The following is a 16,403-nucleotide window of genomic DNA, read 5'->3' as shown; positions in this document are numbered from 1 at the left end:
GTGATTGCTGGTGGGCATGTTGCTTGCCTTATTGGAGCTCATTGTTTGATCATGTAGGAATTGCCAGACTGGATCAGACCCTCCGTGTCCATTAAGGGGGGGATATGCTAGAGGTCTATAAAATCATAACTGGGGTGGAGAAAGTGAAGAAGGAAGTGTGATTTACCCCTTCATGTAACACAAGAACCAGGGGTCACCCAATGACATTAACAGGCAGCAGGTTTAGCGCAAACAAAAGGAAGTATTTCTTCCCACAATGCACGGTCACTCTGGGGAACTCCTTGCCAGAGGATGTAGTGAAGACCATGACAATAACAGGGTTCAAAAAATAATTAGATGAGTTCCTGGAGGATAGGTCCATCAATGGCTATTAGCCAAGATGGTCAGGGATTCAACTCCATGCTTTGGGTTTCCCTAAACCTCTGAATGACAGAAGCTGGGACTGGATGACAGGGGATGGGTCACTCAAAATTACCCTGCTCTGTTCATTCCCTCTGAAGCACCTGGTTCCAGCTACTGTTGGATGACAAGTTACTGGGCTAGATGGACCCAACATGGCCGTTCCTATTTTTGATTGAACTTTTTGAGTCTTTCAATATAAGGCAGGTTTTCCAATCCTTTTAATCATTCTTGTGGGTCTTCTCTGAAGCCTCCCCAATTTATCAACACCCTTGAATTGTGGATGCTAGAACTGTACCTCCAGCAGTGGTCACACCAGGGCCAAATACAAAGATACAAGAACCTCTCTGCTCCTACTCGAGAATCCCCCGTTTATGCACCCAAGGATCCCATTAGCCCTTTGGCCACCGCATCGCACTGGGGCTCATGTTCACCTGATTATCCACCACAGCCCTCAGATTTTTTTCAGAGTCCTTGCTTCCCAGGGTAAAGTTCCCCCTCCTGTGTTCTCTGTTCCTGCATATATGCATTTGCATTTAGCCCTCTGGTTTGCTTGCACCCAGTTGACCAGGTGATCCAGGTGTCACAGGGTCCCTGGGCGATGTTCTGGAACTGCTCCCCATGAAGCCAGTCAGGACTCTGGGGAAGTCTCCTTTCTGTGAACAGCCTGTCTGCAGGGCACACAGCTCAGACAGCTTCCACCTTCCTGGGTCTGACCTCGGAGCATTCAGCCTCCTCTGCCCCTCCATGCGCTTCCCCCAGCGAGTCCGCCCAGGCGGGGCTCCTGGGGAAGCCAGAGGGTCCTGCCCCCCAACTCTGCAGTCAGACGGGACTCTCAGCCAGCCAGGAAAACAGAAGGTTTATTAGATGACAGGAACATGGTCTAACACAGAGCTAGTAGGTGCAGAGAACAGGACCCCTCAGCTGGGTCCATTTTGGGGGGCAGTGAGCCAGACAACCCCGTCTGCCCTTCACTCCATGTCCCAGCCAGCCCCAAACTGAAACTCCCTCCAGCCCCTCCTCCTCTGGGCTTTCCCCTTTCCTGGGCCAGGAGGTCACCTGATCCCTTTGTTCTCCAACCCTTTAGCTCTCACCTTGCAGGGGGGAAGGGCCCAGGCCATCAGTTGCCAGGAAACAGGTGTCGGCCATTCTCTGTGTCCAGACCCCTGCACACACCTGCCCTCTAGGGCTCTGCAACGATCATACACCCTTACCCCACCCCCTAGATACTTAAGAACTGCATATGGGAAACTGAGGCACCCCCACACTATTCAGAGGAAACATTAAGAACAGTCCCACTTCGTCACACCAGGTCACTCTGAATCAGAATTTCAATCTGAATTTACCATGCCCCCAATTCTTGTGTCATTTGCAGAGGTGATCAGGCTTCTGGGTTTCTGATGATGATCACTTTGATGATTTTATGTTTCCTTCTGGTTATTGATAAAGGTGTTAAAGAACGTAGGACCAATCACCAATCACTGGGGGACCCCCTGGAAACCCACCCACTCAGTGACAACACCCCATTTACAGTGACAGTTTGAGACCAAGCAGTTAGCCAGTTTTCAGGCCACGGTCATTTTATGTCATTCTAGTTTAGCAATCAGTGCCAGGCGGCACCAAGTCAAACGCCTTCAGAAGTCTCAATCTCTCAGTCAACACGATCACCTTTATCAGCCAAGCACGGAATCGCATCAGAAAAAGACACCATTAGTTTGACAGGATCTAGTTTCCATAAAGCCACATCGATTGGCATTAATTACATTACCCACCTTTACCTCATTATTAATTGAGTCCCATGTCAACCACTCTGTATTCTTGCCTGGGATTGAAGTCAGCCTGATAGGTCTGTAATTACCCGGCATGTCTCCCCATCTTCTTGAACTCGCCCAGGGCTTCAGGAAGGGAACTCCAGTGACATCTCAGCCAGCAGAGCCTGTGCCCTGGGGCCGTGTGCAGGGCCTGCGGGCTTAGTCACGGGGCAGGGCAGAGCGAGCTGACCCTCCTCCCAGGGCATTGGCAGGGTGTAGGGGGGCCACGACCTGGGTCTTTTTGATGGGCAAGTTTAGGTGCCATCACTGCATCCTTTAAAAGGCTGGAGTTCGCGGAGAGAGATTGGGCTGAGCCCTGTCTGGGACACGTGCCTGGGCTGGGGAGCGTCTCACGTTGTTTAACGATATTGGGAGTGGGTGAAACCTAGCGGTGGAATCAGGCTGGCATCTCTGCCAGTGATCTGGAAGAACAGACTGACTCGCTGATGTGTGTCATTCAGGGATATTTGGAAAGCAAGAGCAAACGATTATCCCGGGAAATACCTTGTCCCGCTGGGATGAGCCGGAGGCGCGGTAACATGGCCCTTTCCCTGGGCTACGAGCGCTGGCTTCACGCTGTGCGACCCAAGCCGTTGAGTCTTTCTCAGTGACGTTCCTCACCTCAGATAGCGAGGGGCAGCTGCTGCCCTGCATCTTCGGTGCCGGTGTTAGCCGTCCTGTCCAGGGCTCACGCGGGACTGTCCACCTCGTGCAATGCCCAGGGTGATATTTCGGACAAGCCTTCCTTGTTGATGGCGTAGCTCCAAGCAGCGATCCCCTACTTCAGATGTTACACTCCCCACACCACGATGTGGTACAGGTTGGACTCAGGGGGAGTCGGCTAAGATTGGCCTCCATGTTTTGGTCAAAGACATGGTCCATGGTCAAAGACAAAGCTTCAAAATCTGGGACCAGGTCCACCCGCGACTCCAATCTCTGCATAACAAAACTGTCGAAGCAGTCTCCAGCTTTTGCTGTTTGGGTTCTATACTCACCAGTTCCTCCAACTCTCACATGGAGGTTCCCCATCGGATTGGCATCGCAGTGTCATTTACAACAAATATGGAATTAGCATCATCCCAGCACAACAATCAGGTTCAGGATCTATATCCTCTCCGTACCATTGTCCGGCTGCCAAATGTGGACGCAGTGCTGCTCAGACTGGGCAAAGCTGGAGGTTTTCCACACAACATGCCAGCGTTATATATTGGGCATAAAGTGAGATGACGTCACCTGTAATGCAGATGTTTATGCTCGCTCTGGTCTACAGACTCCCGGGGCCATTGTCCGCAGACAGCGTCTTATGCTTTTCGGACATGTCACGAGAATGCCACAAGAGATTCCAGCAACATCATTCTCCGGGTGGCTCGGATAAAATTCCACCACCTGAGGGCTGCAGGTGGCACAGAGGCAGACCCCCTATTACCTGGGTTCATCAAGTCTGTTCTGTTTTTGACTCCTGGGCCATCAAACCCTTGTGGCCATGCAGGAACGGCCCAAATGGTGAATGATCACTCCAGCCAACCGCTTGGCTGAGCGCTGAAGAAGACAGATATTGGCGGAGGGCAAATAATGCCGGGACCTGGTCACAGGGTGAGCTGGATCGCCTGGGACGGGGGCTCACTTGGACAGGGCGTGTTTGGACACAGTGAAATGCAAGGTCAGACATCTAGCAACAAAGCCATAGGTGGCACTGCATGGGGGCTGGATTCCAGTGCAGTGACCCGGCAAAGGACTGAGGGCTTGTGGCACAGCTCCTGGTGCAGCCCTGGGGCCAGCCGGGTGATATGATCCCAGGATGTGTGCGCAGGGGAATAGAGAGGGGGAGCAGGAAGGTGACGACCTCTGGGTGCAGCACTGCCGAGCCCTTACTGGGATTCTGCGTCCTGCCCTGGGCTCCGCACTGGAAACAGGAGGCTGTAACGCTGGAGAGCCACAGACAGAACTCCAGGGCTGCCAGCGAGAGCCTCAAAGCACTCCCTCCGCTGGCTTGAGAGACCGGCGGGGAGGTGCCGTGCTCGCCGCCTGCAAGGGGAGAGGAGAGTGCTGACAGCAGCTGGCTCTTTACCAGAAAAAGGCCTGAGAAAGAGGCACCGGCTGGAAGCTGAAGCTGGACCAATTCAGCCAGGCAAAGAGGGGCAGGTTTTTAACAGGGGGGTGGTTAGCCATGGAACAGTTTGCCAAGTGTCGGGGTGGGCTCTCCCGCTCTGGAGGCCTCCAGTCCAGCCTGGTTGGAACATGCTTTAGCCAAGCACAAGCCGCGGGGCTCAGCCCAGGGGTCGCTGGCCTGCGCTACATAGGAGCGAGATACTCTAACGGCCTCCCTTGCCTGGAGCTATGAATTGTGGCTCCCTCAGAGCCTGGGGGAGGAAAAAATCCGAAATGGGGGGATGGGGGGGCTGCAGGTGCCTTTTGCCATGGTCACTCCCTGTGATATCACCATCCCAGCCCACCCTGACACAAGGTACATGGGCGGGAGGGTGCCAGCCACAGCCGTCTTGCTCCATCTGGCTGATGGGTTGAATCGGGGCTGGCTCACAGGCTGGAGCTGTTCCTGCCCTTTCACCCTGACATCTGTGAGGGCCACACCAGGGCTGGGCAGCTTGCAGACCGGTGCAGGGCCCAGGGCTCACACCAGGTGGGGCAGATGATGGAGGGAGGAAGGGCAGATGCTGGGGGCGGGAGGGGTCTCTCCAGGCTGTCAGCCAGCTCATGGAGTCCCAGCCTTTGGAAGCCGCGCTGGGCGGTCACAGGCCTCACACTGCCCAGGACCTTGTGCTGTGTTCCAGGTAAACCGGCAGGTGGCCCAGTGCAACTGTGCCAAGCGCTTCCAGGTGGAGCAAATCAGTGCCAATCGGTACCGGGTAAGTACCACCCCCTGCCCTCGGCGAGATGGGACTGCTGCAGCCTGGCATGTCCCTGCCCGTTTGGACACCTGGGTCCACGAGCAGAGACACCGCGCTTATCCTGAGTCTCCCTCAGCCCTGATCCCTCTCTGCTGGGGAGCTGGGAGAGGTTCCCCGCTTGGCCAGAGCTGAGACTTGGGGCTGAGTCCTCCCTGCCCTTTGGGCCCCAGACAGCAGCCTGGTGAGGTGCCCAGTCAGTACAGAGAGACCACAGCTCCCCCAGGCCAGTACGGAGATGCTGTGGCTCCTCCCCACCATCAGTACAGAGGGGCCACTGCCCCCCCCATGTAACTTTCCTGGTTCTGGCAGGACCCAACTGAGAGTATCAATTCAGGACCAATAGCAGAGAGCAGGGCAGTCACAGCCCCAAGCTGCGGTTTCTGTGCACACCAAGGCAAACCAAACCACCCAGACAGAGAAGACTTTGGTCTCACCCCACTGGCTAACCACAAGTCACACAAGCAATTCCCTTAGACACTCCAGTTTCCCAGTATCCCCACCAGTGCCCCTTGTTATGGGGACAGATGGTTATGAAAACCAATACCCCAGTAAAAGAAGAAAGGTTCCCTCGATTCCAAAGGACCAAGCCCCAGACCCAGGTCAATGTACAAATCAGCTCTTACCCACAAATCACGCTGTTGCCAATCCTTTCGAATCTAAAATCTAAAGGTTTATTCATAAAAGGAAAATGATAGAGATGAGAGCTAGAATGGGTTCAATGGAATCAATGACAGACAGGAACGGCCAAGTTCTCGGTTCAGACTTGCAGCAGTGAGGGAATAAACGGCAGGTTCAAATCAAGTCTCTGGAGAACATCAAGAAAATCAAGTCTTTTGGGGGGGAGGGATAGCTCAGTGGTTTGAGCATTGGCCTGCTAAACCCAGGGTTGTGAGTTCAATCCTTGAGGGGGCCATTTAGGGATCTGGGGTGAAAATTGGGGATTGGTCCTGCTTTGAGCAGGGGGTTGGACTAGATACCTCCTGAGGTCCCTTCCAACCCTGATATTCTATGATTCTATGATCCTCAGCTGGGATGGGTCTTTCAGTCCTTGGTTCAAAGCTTCAGTGCAGCCAAGTCCCTCCAGAGATAGGAAGCAGGATTGAAGACCAGATGGAGGAGCTGCAGCAGCGTTTTACAGTCTCTTGCCATGTGGTCTCTGCTTTCTGTGTCCCAAAGACAAGCTGCCCATCCCATGGCCTGGAAACACCTCAGAGTTCTGTCCACAGGCAGGTCCCTGCACACCTGGCTGAGTCCCAAGGCGTGTCTGCCTTCTCTCAATGGGTCAGTTGTATAGCGGATGGTCCTTAATGGGCCATCAAGCAGGCTAGGCAGAGCTGACACCAACTTGTCTGGGGTGTCACCCAGAAGCAGAGCAGAAGTTTGAAATACAGACAGTATAGAGCCAATATTCATAACTTCAACTACAAAAATGATACACACACACACAGACAGCATAATCCTAACCAGCAAACCATCACCTTGTCTGAGACACCTCATTTGACCCCCTTTGTACAAGATTTGGTGCCACTACAGGACCTTGGTTGCAACCATGTTCTATACGGTCCCAGTTCAGTCAATAACGTCACACCCCATCAGTACAGAGGGGCCAAGGTTCCCCCAGGTCAGTACAGAGGGGCCTCCCTCCCCCATCAGTACAGCGAGGCTGTGGCTCCCCCCCCAGTCAGTATGGAGAGGCCGTGCCCCACGCCCACATCAGCACAGCCAGGCCGTGGCTCCCCCTCACTGGGGGAACCAGCTCCTGCGGTGAAGCCTCATTCCAGCGTCTGTACCTGGCTGGAGAAGGCGTCTGGCCTGGCAGCAGCCAGAGACGGGGTCTGTGCCAGCACCGGGGGCTGGGGGTTTGGAGAGGGTCCATGGTAATTTGTCTCCTCATCGGTGTCCCAACCTGTGTGGGCGCTGGATTACCCTAGCCGTGCCCAGCACAGCCCCTGCAGACCCCTGCCCTGGCAGCAGCCCGTGCCCTGGCCGGCTGGCTGCCTCTGGAGCACAAGGGGCTGTAGGTCCTATGACTAGGGTGACCAGGGACAGTCCCAGTATTCGGGGCTTTGTCTCATATAGGGGCTGATTACCACCCCCCCCCCCCCCGACCCGATTGGTCACCCTGCTGTCTGGTCACCCTACTGCTCCCCTCGGGCCAGGCCTTGGCGCCAGGCTGGGAGGGGGCTCGGGCGCGACGATGCGAGCCCTGCCTGGGGCGCCTCACGCTGTCCCCCTGCTTTGCCTCCGCAGTTCGGGGAGTCGCAGCAGCTGCGCATGGTGCGGATCCTGCGTAGCACCCTGATGGTGAGAGTGGGGGGAGGCTGGATCGCGCTCGATGAGTTCCTGGTGAAGAACGACCCTTGCCGAGGTAGGCGGCGCGGGTGGGGCCTGGGCTCCCTGCAGCACGTGGGGCAGAGCGGGGGGGCCTGGGGGCTCAGCGAGGGGAATACCCCTTCGCCCTGTGCCTGGGGGTGCGGTTGCCAGCCAGCTGGTGGCCTGGAAACGGCTCAGGCTGTCCCCTGCCCCGGGGGCTTCACTGACTGGCTGAGCAGGGCAGAGGTAGCTGGGCCTGAGCTCCCGCACGCCCCGTGGGGTGAGACTGAGCTGCCCCCAGAATGGCCAGAGCTGGGGAGCCTGGAGCGAGGGCAAGTGTGGGGCTCGGTGTCTGTGCTCGGCCTGTGCCAGCCAGCAGGGGTTGCCGCAGGCCGAGGGGTGGGAGGGCTGAGTCCCAGCAAAATAGCAGCCCTGGAAGTCGAGTGTCCCAAAGCCGGGAGCGTCCCCGTGCCTCTCGGACAGACAGATTTTCCTTCCCGCTGGCCCGGAGCCACAGGCTGCCACAGCAGCAAGAAACGCAGCGGGCTTGGTGCAAGCTCGTTTTGTGCTCAGGGGCCTCAGAAAGAGAGACGGCTGCCGCTCTGCAAGGTTAATTGGCACGTCTGTGGCCAAACTATGAATCAAACCCAGGAGTGCCGGACCCAAGCCGTAACCCCCACGCCTCCCAGAGCCGGGGAGAGAACCCAGGAGTCCCGGCCCCCAGCCGTAACCCCCGCGCCTCCCAGATCCAGGGAGAGAACCCAGGAGTCCCGGCCCCCAGCCGTAACCCCCGCGCCTCCCAGAGCCGGGGAGAGAACCCAGGAGTCCCGGCCCCCAGCCGTAACCCCCGCACCTCCCAGAGCCAGGGAGAGAACCCAGGAGTCCCGGCCCCCAGCCGTAACCCCCGCGCCTCCCAGAGCCGGTGAGAGAACCCAGGAGTGCCAGCCCCCAGCTGTAACCCCCGCGCCTCCCAGAGCTGAGGAGAGAACCCAGGAGTGCCGGCCCCCAGCTGTAACCCCCACGTCTCCCAGAGCCGGGGAGAGAACCCAGGAGTCCCGGCCCCCAGCCATAACCCCTGCGCCTCTCAGAGCTGGGAAGAGAACCCAGGAGTGCCAGCCCCCAGCCGTAACCCCCACCCCTCCCAGAGCCGGGGAGAGAACCCAGGAGTCCCGGCCCTCAGCCGTAACCCCCGCGCCTTCCAGATCCAGGGAGAGAACCCAGGAGTCCCGGCTCCAGCCGTAACCCCCGTGTCATGGAGTCCCTGGGCGATGCTCTGGAACTGCTCCCCATGAAGCCAGTCAGGACTCTGGGGTAGTCGCCTTTCTGTGAGCAGCCTGTCTTCAGGACACACAGCTCACACAGCTTCCACCTTCCTGGGTCTGACCTCGGAGCATTCAGCATCCTCTGCCCCTCCATGCGCTTCCCCCCAGTGAGTCCGCTCAGGCGGGGCTCCTGGGGAAGCCAGAGGGTCCTGCACCCCAACTCCGCAGTCAGACATGACTCTCAGCCAGCCAGTAAAACAGAAGGTTTATTAGACGACAGGAACATGGTCTAAAACAGAGCTTGCAGGTGCAGAGAACAGGACCCCTCAGCTGGGTCCATTTTGGGGGGCCGTGAGCCAGACAACCACGTCTGCCCTTCACTCCATGTCCCAGCCAGCCCCAAACTGAAACTCCCTCCAGCCCCTCCTCCTCTGGGCTTTGTTCCTTTCCCGGGCCAGGTGGTCACCTGATTCCTTTGTTCTCCAACCCTTCAGCTCTCACCTTGCAGTGGGGAAGGGCCCAGGCCATCAGTTGCCAGGAAACAGGGTGTCGGCCATTCTCTGTGTCCAGACCCCTGCACACACTGGCCCTCTAGGGCTCTGCAATGATCATACACCCTTACCCCACCCCCTAGATACTTAAGAACTGCATAGGGGAAACTGAGGCACCCCCACACTATTCGGAGGAAACATTAAGAACAGGCCCACTTCGTCACATCTCTCCCCCCTTCGAGATCGAACTGAGCGGGGTCACTTTACCCGGTGACCTGGGGAAGTTCGAAGCCACCAATGTTCCCATGGATGCCCCAGCATCTCTCCTATTCCTTGGTAGGAGTTACACCAGGCCCTTCCAGTTTCACGCCCTCCCTTAGGTCGGGGGTGGTCGATAGCACTAGCAGGCTGCATGTGGGAAGGTTTCTGCGGCCCATGCCCTTTGGCCACCCCAAAACCCCAGGGGGTCAAACTGGGATTGGGTTTTCTCCGAGTGCTCCAGTCTGGAGGGCTGCAATTCGGGCTCTCTTGGTTAAGGGCCCCCATCTTGACCTGGGCCACATACTGTTCACTTACAGAACTAGCATGGAGACATCCCTTTCTCCACAACCTTGTCTCCCAACAAGCTGGCCAAACACAGCCACTTGGTTAGAGGACGGTGTACCTTTCTTAACAGCTTTCACTCCATCTGAGACCTTCTCAAAGCTATCCACACTGGATCTTTCAACAGGAAAGTCAGTGGATCCATTCACAACAGAAAATTTCTGGCTGTTAGGAACTGAAACTTTCTTGATTAAATCATTTTCACACCCTTCAGTTGCAGTAAACTGCTTGCAAAGACTCCATGAGGATTCCTTTCCCTAGGGCTTCTCTATGCAACAATTCACCGCTCCCAGAAATTCTGCTCTTACCCTCTTCACCTAGGGCTTGCTCTAGGGGAACACTTTCCTGAGCAACAACAGACTCTTTCTGGGTCTCCCTTACATCCAGAATCACCTCTGGCCCATCAGGCGGATTCCTACATAATCCCCTTTGAGGCAAACTTACAGACTTCCTAGATAAAAGGTCAGAAGCATTCTCCTTCCCTTTGCCACACACAAGTTCAGGAATCTTTTCCTTCTTGCTACAGGTTTCCACACCCTCAGTAGGTGACACAATCACACACCTTCATGCTCTCCTTGTGCCCTGGCTAGGATCTCACCCTGATTAGACAGAGTTGCTCCACCCTTCCCAACAACACACTAGCAACAGGCAAAATACAAGCACCAGAATTGTCTGGTCTCTGGGATTTTACATAGACCCTAACTGGATGCGACCTAGTTACAGGGCCATTCTCCCGAGCAGACAGAAACTTAGGACCCTTCCCTTCCTGGGCTTTAGCTGAATCCAGAACCAACTCTGAGACAACTGCACGACCCTCAACCATCACAGGCTGAAAGGCCCGTTCTGTCTGCTCCACAGACCAAGAAGAGCCGGACACACTTTCTCCTTTACCAGACACCCAGGTTGGGATCTCTTTCCCTTTGTCCCAGCACACAAGGCTGGTCACAGACAACTGCTTGGAAATCAGGGTAGCTCCCTCCATAAGCAAGTCAATACCCCTGACAGACAGAGACCCATTTCCTTCACTGTCCCAATTCTCCACCCAGCTAACAGGTAAGGTCCAGGGACTCTCATCTTCCACTCTCCTCGCCTTCCCACCCTGCTGACTGGACACAGCCATCAGATCACAAGGCTGCCTAGGCTCATCCAAACTTTCCTTACCAAGCACCTTGCCACTCCCCACAGATCCCCTGCCCTGCCTGTGTCTCCCCCCACTCTGCTGGGGTCTCAGCTCCCACTGTGCTCAGCGCTGCCCTGGCTGTCCCAGTGGGGGTAGGCAGCGAGCTCCCTGCTTTCCTCACTGCATCAGAGCCAGGGAGAGTCCCCACTCTTGTGTGCAAGGGGGCAGGGAGCATCTCTCTGTCCCACCCTGCCCCAGGGGTCTGGTTACAGGCAGGCAGGTATCCTGAGCCTAGCTGCTCCTCCCTGCTGCCAGCCAGGACATCTGCATTTTCACTGACCATTTCCCTCTCCGCCGATTGGTTCCCTGGATTCAAATTCAAACCCTTGGCAGTTACAGGAACAGGGCCTGGATCCTGTCCCAAAGAGACACAGTCACCCCACAACAGGGTCTCGCAGCTGGTGTCCTGGGTCACCCCAACGACCAGCCAGCCCCACTCCTCCTGGGTCTGCACAGGGATCTGGACCATAGGGAAGGCGAGGGGCTTCATCCCTGGGACCCTCACACAGCTCACACAGCCCCTCAGCATCTGAGGCTGCACCACCCAGGGTCTGACACCAGTTCTCTCTGTCCCAGGATCTCGCCACCCCAGGAATGTCTCCCCATTGACCATCACCTTCCGCTCCCACTGGGAGTCCGAGGGGCCTGGCCCCAGGAAACTCCACACAGACATATAGGTTGGGATCAGGAGTGGGAGCCTGTCCACCTCCCCACCCATCTGGCTGATGGAGTCTGTGGCCTTGGGACCCAGCAAGGGAGCTAGACACTGGGGCTTTTCCGCAGGGTCCCCTTGGTTCAAATCGCCAGCCTGCTCAAAGGCAGTGAGGTGGGCATCCACATCCCCCCCCTCCTTAACTAGGGGCAGCAATTTAGTCTCGAGGTTCCCTGCGGAACTGGCCCCCCGGGGTCTATCCCCACTCACCCCGGGGAGGTCCCCTAGGCCTCTCCACCCCACCACTGCCAGTTCATGCTGCTGCTGCTTCTGCAGCTCTTTCTCGGGCTCTCGCTGTCTCCCACAGTCCTCTTGCTCCCTCGGACTCAGCTCCAATCCCGTCCGTCTCCGATCCCCCGATGGGGAACCCGATTGTGAAGACCCTCATCTGGTCGGGGACAGGAGTCTTGGGGATGCCTGGCTCCCACTCCAGCTGCTCCCAGATCCTGCTATAGCCCCATTTGGGGTCAGGAATCTGTTCCTTAGAGCGGTCATCCTCCTCCAGCTGCGCGATTAACTGTGCTTTGGTGAACTTTCCAACGCTCAACCCTCTCTTTTTGCACAGGGTTACAATGTCCTTCTTAAGGAGACGGGGACAGACCATCACTCCGCTCCTCGCAAGGTGTTGTGGACTCACAGGCCCGTGTGTTCTCAGCTCCCCACGGTTTCCAGGGAGAACCCCTAGTGTGCCAGCCCTTCTCGAGGTCACCACCTCTTTGCCAGGGTCGAGCCGCAGACTCCTCCACCCCTTGGACTGCTCGCTGCAATCCCCAGGGGAACCCTGTTACTGCACAGTCCTTCTCGCTGGTCACACACTCCCAGGGGTTAACCGCCCCCCGAAACCGCTCCTCTCCGAGCCTTCAGCAGGCCTGGTCCTCGGCAATCCCCCTTCGTGTTACTGCTCCCCAGTCACTTACTGCAGGAAGCGCCATCCACGGGGTGCAGTACATCCCACCGCTGCCACCAGTTGTCACGGAGTCCCTGGGCGATGCTCTGGAACTGCTCCCCATGAAGCCAGTCAGGACTCTGGGGTAGTCGCCTTTCTGTGAGCAGCCTGTCTTCAGGACACACAGCTCACACAGCTTCCACCTTCCTGGGTCTGACCTCGGAGCATTCAGCATCCTCTGCCCCTCCGTGTGCTTCCCCCCAGCGAGTCCGCTCAGACGGGGCTCCTGGGGAAGCCAGAGGGTCCTGCCCCCCAACTCCGCAGTCAGACGTGACTCTCAGCCAGCCAGTAAAACAGAAGGTTTATTAGACGACAGGAACATGGTCTAAAACAGAGCTTGCAGGTGCAGAGAACGGGACCCCTCAGCTGGGTCCATTTTGGGGGGCCGTGAGCCAGACAACCACGTCTGCACTTCACTCCATGTCCCAGCCAGCCCCAAACTGAAACTCCCTCCAGCCCCTCCTCCTCTGGGCTTTGTTCCTTTCCTGGGCCAGGAGGTCACCTGATTCCTTTGTTCTCCAACCCTTTAGCTCTCACCTTGCAGGGGGGGAAGGGCCCAGGCCATCAGTTGCCAGGAAACAGGGTGTCGGCCATTCTCTGTGTCCAGACTCCTGCACACACCTGCCCTCTAGGGCTCTGCAATGATCATACACCCTTACCCCACCCCCTAGATACTTAAGAACTGCATAGGGGAAACTGAGGCACCCCCACACTATTCGGAGGAAACATTAAGAACAGGCCCACTTCGTCACACCCCGCGCCTCCCAGAGCCGGGGAGAGAACCCAGGAGTCCCGGCCCCCAGCCATAACCCCCGCGCCTCCCAGAGCCGGGGAGAGAACCCAGGAGTGCTGGCCCCCAGCCCTAACCCCCACGCCTCCCAGAGCCGGGGAGAGAACCCAGGAGTGTCGGCCCCCAACCTTAACCCCGCACCTCCCAGAGCCGGGGAGAGAACCCAGGAGTCCCGGCCCCCAGCTGTAACCCCCGCGCCTCCCAGAGCCGGGGAGAGAACCCAGGAGTGCCAGCCCCCAGCTGTAACCCCTGCGCCTCCCAGAGCCGGGGAGAGAACCCAGGAGTACCAGCCCCCAGCTGTAACCCCCGCGCCTCCCAGAGCCGGGGAGAGAACCCAGGAGTGCCAGCCCCCAGCTGTAACCCCCACCCCTCCCAGAGCCGGGGAGAGAACCCAGGAGTCCCGGCCCCCAGCTGTAACCCCCACCCCTCCCAGAGCCGGGGAGAGAACCCAGGAGTGCCGGCCCCCAGCTGTAACCCCCGCGCCTCCCAGAGCCGGGGAGAGAACCCAGGAGTGCCAGCCCCCAGCTGTAACCCCCACCCCTCCCAGAGCCGGGGAGAGAACCCAGGAGTCCCGGCCCCCAGCTGTAACCCCCACCCCTCCCAGAGCCGGGGAGAGAACCCAGGAGTGCCGGCCCTCAGCTGTAACCCCCGCGCCTCCCAGAGCCGGGGAGAGAACCCCGCTTTACCCACTCGACCTTGCTAGAATTCACGTCTCATAGAATCTGCAGCCCAAACCGCACCCAGCTGGTCCCCTGGGCATAATCCGCTGGGCTGCAGTTCATCCCAGCCGTGATTGCCCCACTGGGAGACCCAGCCAGGGTCCAGGGCAGCTGTTAGCCCTGGTGACTCCCTGACAGGCACCTCTGCCCGGTTCCCTGGCACGCTGCAGTTTGGCCAGGCCCTTTGCACCCACGCCTGGTGCTCAGCATGGCCCTGCGGGCGGGCAGCCACTGCCCGTGCCCGCACCTCTCGCTCACCGTGTCTGTCACCCCTGTGCAGTGAAGGGACGGACCAACCTGAAGATCAATGAGAAATACCTGTCCCCAGACGCCTTCGGGGCCACAGCCGCCTGTGCCAGCAGCCAGTCAGCCCCCGCCTCCAAAGTGCTGTCCCCCAGCCGCTCCAACTCCAGCCTCAGCCTCTACAGCAGCGCCTCAGCCCCCAGCAGCCCCCTGGCCAGGAAGGTAAGAACCGCCGGGCCTGGGAGCCCAGGGAGTGATGGGAAGGGGGGCCCATGGCAGCGTGTGCCCCCTGCAAGGCATGGCAGGGCCCCACAGGGACTCTCCCCCAGGTGGGAGGGTGGGGGCCCTGGAGCCTGGGATTAGAGGATTGGGCCAAAAGAAATCGGATGAGGTTCAATAAGGATAAGTGCAGGGTCCTGCACTTAGGACGGAAGAACCCAATGCACCGCTACAGACTAGGGACCGAATGGCTAGGCAGCAGTTCTGAAGAAAAGGACCTAGGGGTGACAGGGGACGAGAAGCTGGATATGAGTCAGCAGTGTGCCCTTGTTGCCAAGAAGGCCAATGGCATTTTGGGATGTATAAGTAGGGGCATAGCGAGCAGATCGAGGGACGTGATCGTCCCCCTCTATTCGACATTGGTGAGGCCTCATCTGGAGTATTGTGTCCAGTTTTGGGCCCCACACTACAAGAAGGATGTGGATAAATTGGAAAGAGTCCAGTGAAGGGCAACAAAAATGATTAGGGGTCTGGAACACATGACGTATGAGGAGAGGCTGAGGGAGCTGGGATTGTTTAGCCTGCAGAAGAGAAGACTGAGGGGGGATTTGATAGCTGCTTTCAACTACCTGAAAGGGGGTTCCAAAGAGGATGGCTCTAGACTGTTCTCAATGGTAGCAGATGACAGAACGAGGAGTAATGGTCTCAAGTTGCAGTGGGGGAGGTTTAGGTTGGATATTAGGAAAAACTTTTTCACTAGGAGGGCGGTGAAACACTGGAATGCGTTACCTAGGGAGGTGGTAGAATCTCCTTCCTTAGAGGTTTTTAAGGTCAGGCTTGACAAAGCCCTGGCTGGGATGATTTAACTGGGAATTGGTCCTGCTTTGAGCAGGGGGTTGGACTAGATGACCTTCTGGGGTCCCTTCTGTCACGGACTCCCCGGGCGATGCTCTGGAACGGCTCCCCATGAAGCCAGTCAGGACTCTGGGGAGGTCTCCTCTCTGGGAGCAGCCTGTCTGCAGGACACGCAGCTCACACAGCTTCCACCTTCCTGGGTCTGACCTCGGAGCATTCAGCCTCCTCTGCCCCTCCGTGTGCTTCCCACAGCGAGTCCGCCCAGGCGGGCTCCTGGGGAAGCCAGAGGGTCCTGCACCCCAACTCCGCAGTCAGACGTGACTCTCAGCCCGCCAGTAAAACAGAAGGTTTATTAGACGACAGGAACATGGTCTAAAACAGAGCTTGTAGGTACAGAGAACAGGACCCCTCAGCTGGGTCCATTTTGGGGGGCAGTGAGCCACACAACCACATCTGCCCTTCACTCCATGTCCCAGACAGCCCCAAACTGAAACTCCCTCCAGCCCCTCCTCCTCTAAGCTTTGTTCCTTTCCTGGGCCAGGTGGTCACCTGATTCCTTTGTTCTCCAACCCTTTAGCTCTCACCTTGCAGGGGGGAAGGGCCCAGGCCATCAGTTGCCAGGAAACAGGGTGTCGGCCATTCTCTGTGTCCTGACCGCTGCCCACACCTGCCCTCTAGGGCTCTGCAATGATCATGCTCCCTTCTCCCCCCACCTAGATACTTAAGAACTGCATAGGGGAAACTGAGGCACCCCCACACTATTCAGAGGAAACATTAAGAACAGTCCCACTTCGTCACATCTCTCCCCCCTTCGATACCGAACTGAGAGCGGTCACTTTAGCCAGTGACCTGGGGAAGTTCGAAGCCACCAACGTTCCCATGGATGCCCCAGCATCTCTCCCATTCCTTGGTGGGCATTACACCAGGCCCTTCCAGTTTCACGCCCTCCCTTAG

At 57.6% G+C, this 16,403-nt stretch overlaps 1 protein-coding gene across 1 annotated transcript in view; it reads left to right on the top strand.

Annotated features, from left to right (window-relative positions):
* LOC140906229 (microtubule-actin cross-linking factor 1, isoforms 6/7) overlaps nucleotides 1-16,403 on the top strand; it is a 54,749-nt gene that overhangs the window by 29,538 nt on the left and 8,808 nt on the right. The window contains exons 19-21 of the mRNA XM_073329790.2: nucleotides 5,000-5,074; nucleotides 7,367-7,484; nucleotides 14,413-14,597. Coding sequence (XP_073185891.2) covers nucleotides 5,000-5,074; nucleotides 7,367-7,484; nucleotides 14,413-14,597 — 378 coding nt within the window. The remainder of the gene's footprint in view (nucleotides 1-4,999; nucleotides 5,075-7,366; nucleotides 7,485-14,412; nucleotides 14,598-16,403) is intronic.

The sequence above is a fragment of the Lepidochelys kempii genome, chromosome 2 (genome assembly GCF_965140285.1).
Source record: "Lepidochelys kempii isolate rLepKem1 chromosome 2, rLepKem1.hap1, whole genome shotgun sequence".
NCBI classification, from domain to species: domain Eukaryota; kingdom Metazoa; phylum Chordata; order Testudines; family Cheloniidae; genus Lepidochelys; species Lepidochelys kempii.
This window is presented reverse-complemented; position numbering and strand designations above follow the sequence as displayed.